Source organism: Cavia porcellus, unplaced genomic scaffold (assembly GCF_034190915.1).
Source record: "Cavia porcellus strain 051 isolate PalLab524CR breed Dunkin Hartley unplaced genomic scaffold, mCavPor4.1 scaffold_11, whole genome shotgun sequence".
NCBI lineage: Eukaryota > Metazoa > Chordata > Mammalia > Rodentia > Caviidae > Cavia > Cavia porcellus.
The window spans coordinates 75,790,454-75,803,422 of record NW_026947494.1 but is presented as its reverse complement, the minus strand read 5'-3'; the positions used below and the strand labels follow the sequence as shown (position 1 = coordinate 75,803,422).

Below are 12,969 nucleotides of genomic sequence, written 5' to 3'. Positions count from 1 at the left end.
TTTATACATTGAATTTTGAGAATCATGCAGCTAGGTGATAAATATCTAGACAATTCTTATGTGACCTGCTTAACTGTCATTATTTTCAGTGTTTGTGAACTCTTTAATTGTCTTTATTGGTAAATAAGGGAAGAAGGGGGTAAAGTCTCATTCTCCAAGACTGTATCAAGTGAGTCCCTGAGGCTTCCTGCATTTGTGAAGGTATGAGAAATTTTTCTACCTCTCACATCTGAGGCTTCAGCATGGCCTTAGAAGCCTTTTTTTGTGAAACTACTAAAAGTTGGGCCAGGAATAGCACTGTGGCATAAGAGCTTGTGTGGGCAAGCACAAGGTCATGAATTCAATCCCGGGTACCAAAAAAACCCCAAACAAAAAAAATTAGTAAAAGTTTTGCTTCTCTCTCTCAAAAAACTATGTATTGTGTTCACACAAACACTGGTAGATGAATACTCTTTTTTTTTTTTTTTTTTTTGTCTTTTTCGTTTTTATCGGTACCAGGGATCGAACTCACGACTGCCTGCTTGCAAGGCAGGCACTTATGCCGCTGAGCTAAATCTCCAGCCCCCTAGAGGAATACTCTTAATCCTATTAATACAACCAAAAAGTAGAAATAAACCATTACTAATCCACTTGTGGTATATTCACAAGTACAGTGGCATACTACTCAGCAAGAAGTTTTGACACAGAATATAATACAGAATACCCTTTAAAACGTTGAAATAAATCTAGCACTCGAAGCCTGGTGTTGTGGAACAATGCCTACAGTTTGCCTGTAATTGCAGCACTCTGGACGCTGAAGCAGGTCTACTGTGCGTTCAAGGCCAGTTTGAACTGCAAAGCAAAACCTTATCTCAAAAAAAATTAAAATTAAAAGAATCTAGTACATGGGAGAACTGAGGCAGGAGGATCACTGTAAGTTTGGGGTTAGCCTGCACTACATAGTGAATTCAGGACCATCCTGAACTACAGTAAGATCCTGATTCAAAAAAAACCAAGCCATAAATAAAATATAAAAAACTGAACTAAGTGAAAAAAGCCAGTCATTAAAAAGGTTACATTTTTTATAACACAAAATTTGCAAAATAGGCAAATAGAGACAGAAAGTTAAAAAAAAAAAAAAAAAAAAGGTTCTCAGGGGAGTTTTAGGGTCATAAATTCTTAGTGTTAGAATGGAGATAATTCCTTTCTAACTGGATGAGTGGGTACTGATAATATCTGGCTCAGAAACACTCAACGAATGGTAACTTTTTGTTTAACTTAAATATAAAATTCATGGTTTTATTGAGGCAATAGCCAATAACTTCACTTAAACTTGTCAACTGATACAACAACTATTATTTTTCAAGCAGTTTCCTCTTTCATAGTATAAAAATAATACAAAATACAAAAATGCTGGCAGGTGGCCTGTAATCCCAGCACTTAGGAGGTTGAAGCAGGACGATTCCCACAGGCTCACTGAGGCCAGCCTGGAATACACAATGAGTTCAAGGCCAGCCTAGAATACATAGTGAGACTCTGTCTCAAAAACAAACAAACAAACAATAACAAAAAATCCCAGGCATGGTGGCACACACCTGTAGTCTAGCACTCTGGGAGGCTAAGGCAGGAGGATCTCAGGCTTGAGCTGGCCTGCTGCTACAGAAGCAGCATTGAGCTACTTCTGGAATTTTAGTCTAGGAGAGTTCCTCCTGTGTACTGAGCTGTCCAGGGCTGCAGCAAGACCCTGTTAAAGACCCACTTTGATGTACTTGTTTAACATCAACAAAAACTCAGGAAAGAAAATCTAGAAACCACAGAAAACAAGCAAATCTACCATCCTATTACAATGCCCAAACAAGTAATTTAACTTCTGTTAAATGACTGAATATTTAGTACGCTATCCGTGAGTTAATTATGTACTCTGAGGACAGCAAGAGTGTATCCTGCCCTTTCTCTTTATTTCATCAGCCTGTTCTGAATCTCTAAAGGATAAACAGGGAAATAAAAGAAGAAAAAAGTAAAAAACTCAATTTTAGCTTTCTTTTGGGGGAACAAATTTTCATACTGGCAGAGTTTTGAACTTGAAAACTTAGTTTTGAGATGAAAAACTGTCACAAGAATTGCTTGCAGTTTATCCTCATTCTCTCCCTGTTGGATTACTAAAGACTAATATGAGAAATGCAGATAAATATACTTTTCTCTATACTTGTCCACTAGGAAATTACTCATTTTAAGAAATAATCTAGGGCTGGTGGTTTAGTTCAGCTGTTCAAGCTCTGGCTTTGTAAGTGCAAGGTCGTGAGCTCGATCGCCGGTACAAAAAAAAAAAAAAAAAAAAAAAAAATATATATATATATATATATATATATATATAACAAGTAAAGAAAAAACAAAACAATAAAATGTGCTAAACATGTAGATAATTAAAGAACACACATTATAGACTGAATTAGAGAAAACAAATTCCCAAACGGCGTATCTCCTTGGGTGTTTCTACAGTGCGAGAATCTGAAGTAAAAGAGCAAACATCTCCCAATTTAATCAAAACAGCAGTGTTCAACCTACCAGAATAACCGGAAATCACCATTAGCAGTGAGGAAAGAAAGGGTGAATCAATAAAAAAAAAAATAAACGGTCGGGTAATATACGAACAGAAAACAAACAGGAAGCACTTTAAAAGGCAAGAAATGCAAACACAAACTAACAGCGCATGAAATCAACTAACGAGCAATACACCTGTTCAAGAAAGAGGAAAAGAGGATATATGAAGTCTTAAGTATTTAGTGTCAACACTAATTCATCTGGTTGTCAGGTGGAAAGCAGGTTGTCGGGTAGAGAGCCTGTTTCCTAGTTTAATCTAAAATAGTACTCATTTCTGACACACATGGTTGTACCTCTGAAGTGCTAGGAAATACATCTTTTTTTTTCCCCCACGTAGAAGTTGACCCGGAATTTATTTCATTCGTGTACACCAAGTATATTAAATGAAAATGTGCCGGGTGCAGAGGAACAAATGTGGGAGAAGACGATCGTGAAAGTTTAGCAGGAAACAAGCGAGCCTGAAGCACTAGGTCTGGAAACAGCACACACGGGGGGGACAAATAGTAGAAACTAGTCTGACGACCTAGCACAAGCGACGAGAACGCGTTCACGTAAACACACATCAATGACAAGATAATGGCACCAGTAACAACCTTAACCCACGTTCAGAGTGCCCAGAAGTGACATCTGTCGGAACGCACGCACAAGGCAGCACCCTAAACGGCGCGCGCTCTCATCTGAGCTCCGCCGCCGCCGCCAAGAGTCTCTGAACCACAGGCGTCCGGCCACTGCCACGCACGGCACAGTCCACCCTTCTAGATGGGACCATGCCGGCGCGTTTCTGAGGCAAGCAAAGGCCGCGTGGCTTCTTCAGAAACAAGCTCTAGATTTCCCTACCACCGGCCCCACGTCAGGGTCAGACAGCAAAGCTCTCTTCCACCGTACTTCTAGCGCACCACTGCCGACTGCGGCGGGCGCCGATTCCTTCACACAGTGCAGGGCTGTCGGGGCGCCCCAGTCCTGAGCCCAGTCAGGCTGGGCATTACTCTCGCCAAAGTTGAAGCGCTGAGGGGGACGCGCCCCGCCGCGCCGCAGGGAGTCACCTCGACACCCAGACCCGGAGCTGGCGCCGAGGGCGGGACCCGCGCGCTCTCGGCCGTCCGGGACGCCCACCTCGGCGCCGGCTTCGCGGTGTTAGGGCTCGGGGCTGGGCGCGGAGGCCGCAGGAGCCCTAGGGCCCGGCCCGGCCCGCCCGCGCCCGCCGCGCTCACCGCATTCTTCTTCTGCACCATCTTGTCCATCTTTTTGGCAATGCGAACCACCTCATCGTCCATGGCTCCGGCAGGTCTTCCCCGCGCCCAGCCCGCTAGGAACGCGAAGCAGGCGAAGCTGAGGCACAGGAGACGGTGAGGGATGCGCCTCAGCGCCCTGGGAGCCCAGACGCAGCAGGCCCGAGCCTTCCTCACACACCAGGCCCGCGACCGCGGCGGCGGCCAACGCCCCTCCCCCTCAGGCAGCGCCAGTCGAGCTGCGCGCGCGCGCCGTGCAGGCGCGACCAGTCGACCGCAGATGGTGCTAAGGGGCGGGGCGAGCCGCTACTCCTGCCAAGCAGGCGGAAAGAGGGCGGCCGGCCTGGTGCTGGCCAGGGAGCCTGGGCTGGCTGTGCGTACGACCGCGCGTTCGTTTCTGGTCCCGCCTCCGCACGGGAGACTGCCACACGGCTGGGCGGGGTTTTCCCTCCAGTATTTGCGTACAGCCGCAAGGTTGGAACCTTGCAGAATGCCACGAATCTCGAATGCGAGGAAATGGAACTTGGGCGATTTTAGTCAATGGGATTTTAACGCTCCAGCGCTCTGAGAGGCTGAGGCTAGAAGGATCACAGTTTAGCGAGTGAACTATACAATTTCTGACCAATGGGCCTACACAAAATTTTGTACTTGCCTAATAGAATACAAATTACTTTTTAGCACACATAAATTATTTTTAAAAACCGACAGATTTCAGTACCTTCTGACTACAATATAAGTCCCATCACTAATAATAATTTTTAAATGAAATTTAAAGAGAAAGGAAGTGTTTCTTGCCCCCAAATGAGTGGAGTGAGTCAAAAGTTTGCCATCTCTGTTAGAAATAGTATTATTGGTGGTAGGCTTCAATGAATGGGAATTTTATTTAAAGTAGCATTATGAGTGCAAATAGCCTAATTCATTAGTTTTGAGTATATTTTCACAAGGTTGTACTTTAATCACAACCTAATTTTAAACCATTTTTGTTATTCCCAACAGGAATTCCAGACTCATTACCAGTCTCACCCTATTACTGCCCCCAGTCCTCGCTCTCAGCCCTAGACCGCCAGACCACTAGTCTACTTTCTGTCTGTGTAGACTAGCCTCTTTTTCTCTGTAATTGGCTTAACACAGCGTGCTTTCCAGGTTCATTCAGATTGTGGCAGCCCTACTGCAGCATTTTCTATCGCTGAATATCCTATGGCTTTGCCAAATTTTATTTGTTCTTCAACATTGGACTTTTTTTTAACCGCATTTTTGCTCTTACAAATAATGCTGTGAACATTCCCGAACAAGTTTTTGTGGGAGCATCTGTTAATGCCCCTAAGTTTGTTTTACTTCTTAGTAATAGAGCTAATTCAGTTTACTTTGGGTAGTTTGTCGTATTTTCCAGTCTCTTTACTTTCAGTCTTGATATTAGATGTCTTTCAAAGTGACAATATAATTTGATACCATTCTTTTGTCTAATCTGGTAGTCTAATCTGATCATCTAATCTTACTGGCAACTTTAGTCCATTTCATAGTTGTAATTACTATTACTTTTGAATGTGTGTCTATTGCAGAATATCTATCACCATACCTGCCGTAAGTGGTTTTTTCATCCAGATGTAGTGGCACCTGTAATCCCAGCTCTCAGAGGCTGAAGCAGGATGATCTCGAATTCGAGGCTAGCATGGGCTACATAGTGAGTTCAGGGCCAGCCAGAATGTTAAGAAATTATCACTGCAGATTTGAAGACAGCCTGACCTATGCACTAAGACTCTGTCCCCTCAAAATTAAGTTTTAGTTTCTTTAAAAGTTTTCATTTTGGGGCTGGGGATTTAGCTCAGCGGCTAAGCGCCTGCCTTGCAAGCAGACAGTTGTAAGTTCGATCCCTGGTACCGATAAAAAGGAAAAAGACAAAAAAAAAAAAAAAAAGTTTTCATTTCAGTGACGTCCAATCCAATTTTTTTCTTCTAGGGAGTATGCTTTTGGTGTCATATTTATACATCAAGCTGTAGGCTTTGAAGATGTTATGTTTCTATTCTAAATTTTAGAATTTTAATTTGACATTGAAATTTAGAGCCACTTTTAGTCCATTTCTCTATCTGGAAAAGTTTTTCCTATTTGAGGTTTTTGTTGTTTCTTGAATAGGGGCTTGCTGAGTAATTCAGGCTGGACTTAAATTCACTGTGTAGACCAGGTCAGCCTCGAACTCATGACAGTCCTCCTCAGTCTCTCTAGTGCTGGGACTACAAGCATGTGCCACCACCAAGCTGTCTTTTTTCTTTTTTAGACAGGGTCTCTCTGTATCATTTAGGCGGGCCTTGAACTCACTAGGGAGTCCAGGTTGGCCTCAAACTGTGATCCTCTTGCCTCAGCCTTTTGAGTGTAGGAACACAGGCATGTGCCACTACACCCAACTGGTCTAAGTTTTGTCTTATTTTATTTTGAGGGTCTTGCTATGCTGTTCAGGCTGCCTTTAAACTCTGTATAGCTGACTGGCCTCAAACTTGCAGGGATCTTCCTGCCTCAGACTCCTGAGTGCTGGGATTACAGATGTGCTGGCATAAAGTTTTGATGAAAGGTTTTGTTGTTTGTGGGTATCAAATTGCTTCAGTACATTTTGTCAAAAAAAAAAAAAAATCCCACTATGCTTTCTGTATTGTCTGTGTGCCTTTTAGAATTATATCATTAATCTATGTGTCTACCTCTCTGCCAATACCATAGTTTTGATTTAATAAATTTTGTCACTATTTAATAAATCTTGAAATCTGGTGGAGTGATTCCTTCTACTTCTGTTGCCTGCCCACATCAACTTTGAATCTTCTTGTGTAATAGTTGTATTAGGGTTCTGATAGCTATTGCATGAAGTTTGTGTTGAGGAAAATTAGCATCTTTACTATGTTGCCTTTTACTATGCATTTTTTTGTTGCTATAATGGAATACCTGAAGTAGGGAGAGGTTTGATACATGGAGGTCCAAGGTTGGGGGTTTGCATTCAGTGATGGCTTCTTGCTGGTGGTCTCCAGATGGTATGTGTCATGCATGTGTACATCCCCTGGTCTCCCCTAAAAAGCCCCCAGGACTCAGAAAGAGGTCTTTTAAAGATCTTACCTAATTCTAATCACCCAGCCTGGGCTTGAGCTTTTGATCCTCCTGCCTTAGCCTTCCCAAGTGCTGGGACTACTGGTGTGTGCCACCACACTCAACTAATTCTACCCACTTAATATCCCACAAAAGTGATTAAATTTCCACAATGAGCCTTGGGGCAATCAAACCCTAACCAAGCTGTAGCACAATCCACTAGTATGGTGTTCATCTCTTATTATCTAGATCTTTTTAAATGTAGTTCACCAGTGTTTTATAGTTTAACTTCCAAATCCTGATTATTTTCTAATTAAAATACTTACTTTGAGCAAATATGTCATTTTAATTTTTGATTTCCACATCTGAATTGTTAGGATATAAAATCCATGGCAGGGGCAGTATTTGGGAATTTGAACCCGGGGCCTTCATTCTGATATATACAGAAATCTCTCCCTCTCCGTCCGTCTGTCTCTCTCTAGATACATATATAGGCATGTATGATATATACTCTGAATATACACATTCAGCTTTAAGACAGTCTCCCCAGGACACCAGATTGCCCAGGGTGGGCTTGAACTTGTACTCCTGCCCAGTCTCCCAGGTGCTGGCACTGTAGTTGTGTGACACCTCTCCCCACAGAATCCAATTAATTACTTGTACTTTGTTTCTATTCAGTATTTTAGCCCCCAACTACTATTGGTTTATGCAGTCATCACTGCTTAGTTACTTCAGTGTTTACTACTGTTTCCCATTCTTTTTATCCTTCCCCTTTTCTTCCTGAAGGACACATTTTTAAAGTTCTCTCAATAGTGTTTTTTTTTTTTTTTTTTTTTTTTTTGAGCCAGGTTCTTCCTATGCAATTCTGGCTGGTGAACCCACTACATAGTCCAAGCTGGCCTCAAACTCAGTGACCCTCCTGCCTCAGCCTTCCAAGAGCCACCACACCCTACTCTCATTTATTTTTGAAAAATGGTTTCTTTTACTGTCTTTACTTCTATAGAAAATTCCAGATCAGCAGTCTCTCTCCAACTTTGGTAATATTACTCCATTACATAATTGACCTGCAGTGGTGTTTTTCGTAAGCCTACCATGTGGTTGTTTTAAATGGGTTCTTTTTCCTGGTCACTATTATCATCTTTGTATGGTGGTGTTTGGCTTTTCTTGGTGTGTCCTCAAAAGATTTTGTTTAGGGGCTGGGGATTTAGCTCAGCGGCATAAGCGCCTGCCTTGCAAGCAGGCAGTCGTGAGTTCGATCCCTGGTACCGATAAAAAGGAAAAAGACAAAAAAAAAAAAAAAGATTTTGTTTATCTGACTAGTAAATTTCTGCCCCTAAAACATTATTTCCTCAAGTCTGGAAATCTTCAGTCATTTTATTATTCAATAGTGCTTCTCGCTCACTTGTTTTTTCCTTCTAGAATTTCCATTAAACTTCTTATTGGTGTAGTCTTTTACCCTCCCTTCTGGTTCCAAGTGAAATCTACAAAGCTATATTTCAGTTCTCTTGGGTCTAATAAACAGTTTGACTCATCCATTTGACAGGCCATAGCTAAACATGATTGGAAATGTGAAGAATGGGTAGTTTCAGTTTGGGAATAAGATACGGGTAATGGTGATGGTTATAGTGGTGATGAGTGTAGTACCACTGAATTTATACACTTAAAATGGTTAAAATGGTAACCTTATGTATGTTCTGACACAGTAAACTTTTGGATGAGCTATGTGTAACAAGGGCATTTTGCTCTCTCACATATCACTGTAAAGTCTAGGCTGACCTTGAACTCAAGGTGAGCCTCCTGCCTCAGCCTCCTGAGTGCTGGGACCACAGACATGCACCACCATGCCAGGCTTCTACATGCTCTTTATTCACATTTTTGTTATTCATGTTCCATTAGACTCTTTAGTATTTTTCAGGTATGTGATTTTTTACAAAATATAATCAAGTCAGATGTATGGTCTTATTTTTTTCCAACTCTCTGCTTATTAGTTTTTTCATCTGACAATGTATTGTGAACCCTTTCCAAACTAATACTGTGCGCATTGACATTCTACTTTCATAATTGTTTAACGCTGCCCTGGGCAGATGTTCTGAGTATATTTAGCTGGCTCACCTTTATTTGACATGTTGTTTCAAATATTCTGTGGTTCCACCACTGAATTTTTCAGTGTTTTCATTTCTATTTTTTTCCAAATCTGCATTAATTTATTTTTTGTCCTTTTTTGAGACAGGATCTCACTAATAGTTCAGGCTGGCCTCGGACTCGTGGAGATGCCTGCCTCAGGCTTCCAAGTGCTGGAATCACAGGTGTGCACTACTGCACCCAGCTCAACTCTGCTCTATTATTTTATTTTATTTTTGGTACCAGAGATCGAACTCTCAGCCTTCCAATTGCCAGGCAGGTACTTGTGCCACTGAGCTACACTATAATTTTCACTTATTATGTCTTTAATATTTTCATAGTAGGTGAAAATTTTATCAAAAGCTCCTGCATGTCTAATCATCCTTTGATCTTTTGTGTTACCTGCTGTTCACTTATTAAAACCAGATGGTCCCCTCATTTGGCTTGTGACTTGGTGTTGTGGTTTATGTGTCCATGTCCTCCTGGAGATTCAAGTGGATCATCACGGGAATATGATGCTGGACTAGCCCATTAATGATGGGTTTACACTGGTGTGACGGTGAGAAGTGAAGCCGGTGGGAAGGGGCAGGTCACCGTGGGGCGGCCTGAAAAAAATATATTACAAGAAATAAGGTGTTGCTGTGAAGGGCAAGTCTACTGAACAGTAGAAGTCAGATGCAATATTTTTTATATAGAACTCTTGCCATTAGGACTAAGCAAAAATTTAAAAAAGCAGACCAATGAAACAATGACTGATCAATTTAAGTATTCAAAAGCCAAACTGAAAGACTACGTAAGAGATGGAACAGAAAGGATTTCTGTAATGTAAAAGTTATACATCAATGGTGAAACACAAGAACAACTATTTGGATAACAGGTGTATGCTGCTAATTTTAAAATCCCAGGGAGTAATACTACATTGAAGGAAAAGACCACAGCTACGTGGGACACCAGTTAGGAGAACGGAGGCCTCCATGACCGCCTCTGTGAGCACGCAAGGACGATGGCCCCCTGCAGAGTCCAGGGAGCAGTCGGGACCTCTACGGGCAGCAGGCTGTGGACCTGGGCTCGTACTGGATAATGGTAGAAGATGGAAAATCTTACGTTACTGTAACTGCTTGTTCCCACGTCTGGATGAATAAAGCAGGAAGAGCCAGGTGGTTGGGGCTCCTCTGCCTACCAGGCATAGGGGACCCCTGCTGCTTTGTGTTAATCAAACTCACCTGTCTGTTCACCCGTGGATCAGTGACAGACTAGCAAGAGTGGATCTCCACAGGTGGTGCGAGGGATGGGGCAGCGGGGACAGAGTGGGCTGCTTCCCATGAATGGAACCTGAGGACGCGGTTGCGAATGGTTTACTACACACATAACCTTACATTGGTGAGGAACAATGAAAACCAAATACGATTTTTTAATTAGGCTAAAACTGAATGACACTCCTCAGGGCTTACTCCATTACAAGCTAATCACACTATTATCAAAATTTCTCTCCCAATGTATTTTATTGTGATTACATTGTTATTTTTCTCCTTTTCATTAGATGCACATTCCAAAGTAAATCCTAAAATTAAAATACTCAAAACAGTCAGTGAAGTCAGAATTAAATTTTATTTCATATTGATAGAAATCATGAAAAACAGGTACATTGTCCCACATTACAGCACAACATTTCAATGGCGTTGTTTTTGCTCTAAGATCTTACTGATTTGTGTAACTGAACTAAGTCCACAGTTCTTCAAGGTAAAGCAGAACGACTTAGTAAATGATTGTTTAAAATCCAGAAATAAACATATGGCTTCATTATACACATCCAATGTAGTCTATTACTAGATTACTTCCATGATCAATTAGCACCATAAAGATGCGTTCTTAACATTGTTTTGGTAAGCTGAAATACAGCAGAAAAATTAACATCTTCAGAAATACTAAGCATACATTTTGGTACATTTTAAACTGTATGGTAACTATACCATAGTTATAGGGTTCTAATTAACCTTTATTATTCATAAAATTGTTTTCAAATAATTTTTTACTATAAATCTGGAAATTTTGACTATTTAAAATCAAATGATTGCCATTTTTATGTTTGCACAGAAGACTGATTTTTAGAAATAATGTGAAGTGAAAATTTCAAGTAAGATCACTGGAGGATAAAATAAAGCAATTTTGTCTCATGGATCGTTCTTTTTTTTTTTTTTTGGTCTTTTTCTTTTTTATCGGTACCAGGGATAGAACTCACGACTGCCTGCTTGCAAGGCAGGTGCTTATGCTCCTGAGCTAAATCCCCAGCCAGATCATTCATTTTTTACAGTAGTTGGTTTCAAACATATGCAGAGGAAAAGTAAACTTAATATGACAAAAAGCCCCAATAATTTTAGAAATTATTTTTTAAAATCAGTCTTAAATATTTCTGTACATACCAGAGTATGAACTAATTCATTCAATTGCTTACAGAAAAATAAGCTTTATTATCAAAATTGAAGATTCTAAATAAGTCTAAATTTGAACTAAACTATAATGATTTGAAAAATATAATGTAAGAAGTTTAAGTACTGTTTGATTTCTTTTAAAGTGTCTATAGATTTTGAACATTGTATGTCTGTAATTCAGAATGTCAAATTACAGCAGTAGACATTGATGGCAAGGAGAGAATATTATTTGGTCTGCTATGAAGAATAATCACGAAATAAAATTTTTTTTCCTTGAAAAGAGAAAATATTAAATAGATAATATCAACGGAAAGAAAAACCTGGTCCCTCAAATAAAGGGACCATTAAATGAAGACAGCAGCGTTACTCTTTACAGACAAAAGCATTATCCCTACTATCAAGAATAATGTAATAACATCTAATTCTCACATATTACAATCATTATGTATAATAACACATATAGAAAAATACAGACACTGCATGGTGACTAAGCCATTTTGGAATAAATCCATAGACTAAGTCACAGCATCCATAAATCATTTATACTGAAATTGTTCATTTTACCTGAACAAATTTTCATACACTGGTAATTTCCAAATGATAAAAAAAAATCTGGTTGCAATTGTTAATTATTTTGCTCAATTATATTTGAGAAAAAGAACCTAGCTGCCTCACCTATTTTAATACTAGTATATTCTGGATCACATTATACAAATACATGTATAGAAACTTAAAAGATCATAAATTTCCCACAAGGAAACATTATTTATTATGTATCATTGATGTGTATTTGCAAAACATTTTAACACTGCAAACATTAGAAGTTTTAAGACTGGGCTTGGGAAAGGTTCATTCTCTACTACAATGCTGCTGGTGTACTTCTCCACAAGGCCTCTGAGTGACATCAATCAATGGGAGGTAGAAGTCTATCAATGAATTGTTTGACATCCATCATTTCCTGTTCGGAATAAAGTGATTTAATGAGCAGCTATATAAGTCAGAAACTGAATCTCCATTAAAATGTCATTAGCAAAATCTATGCTACATAAAAAGAAACCACACTTTTACTACTACAATAAAAAGACAAAAATGAGGCTGCAGTAGAAATTTCTTAACATTCTCTATGAGGTCTGTTATTTTACACTGAAATAACACCCATCTATTATCTAGTCCCATGAAAACTGCATGTATTTCCCACACTTAAATGAAACACAGGGGAGTGAGGAAGTATAGAAGTGTTAGTACCTACTCTGAGAAGTCATTAAGTACACAATTACTGACAACTAAATGTCAGTGAAAATGCCTAATTTCTTATTAGAATAAAATGCTAAATTCATAGCTACAACTACTTTTGCCTTTCAGATGAAATGCATATAATTAACATCAGCGCTGGAAAGATGTGAACATGAATACACCAAGAGTTTATTATAGAAGACACTTTAGACTTTCTCTTGGAAAACTCCCACGTCTGGCTTAGTTTTCTTACCTCTACCATCAGCTCTTGAACTGCAAGGCCTTACCACTCCACAAAGGAGCCATGTGCATAA

General features: G+C 40.0%; 2 protein-coding genes across 3 annotated transcripts in view; both read right to left on the bottom strand.

Annotated features, from left to right (window-relative positions):
- The window catches only part of Tcea1 (transcription elongation factor A1), a 46,444-nt gene extending 42,468 nt beyond the window's left edge, over positions 1 to 3,976 (bottom strand). Inside the window, exon 1 of the mRNA XM_003465990.5 lies at positions 3,792 to 3,976. Within this exon, the coding sequence (XP_003466038.2) occupies positions 3,792 to 3,854 (63 nt within the window). The 5' untranslated portion in view covers positions 3,855 to 3,976. The remainder of the gene's footprint in view (positions 1 to 3,791) is intronic.
- A 6,606-nt stretch (positions 3,977 to 10,582) lies between these two features.
- Lypla1 (lysophospholipase 1) overlaps positions 10,583 to 12,969 on the bottom strand; it is a 36,456-nt gene continuing 34,069 nt past the window's right edge. For both annotated transcript variants that reach the window (XM_063258504.1, XM_063258503.1), the window contains one exon: positions 10,583 to 12,380. Coding sequence is in view for 1 of the 2 variants with exons in the window: in XM_063258503.1 (XP_063114573.1) it covers positions 12,327 to 12,380 (54 nt within the window). In the remaining variant the exon portion in view is untranslated. The remainder of the gene's footprint in view (positions 12,381 to 12,969) is intronic.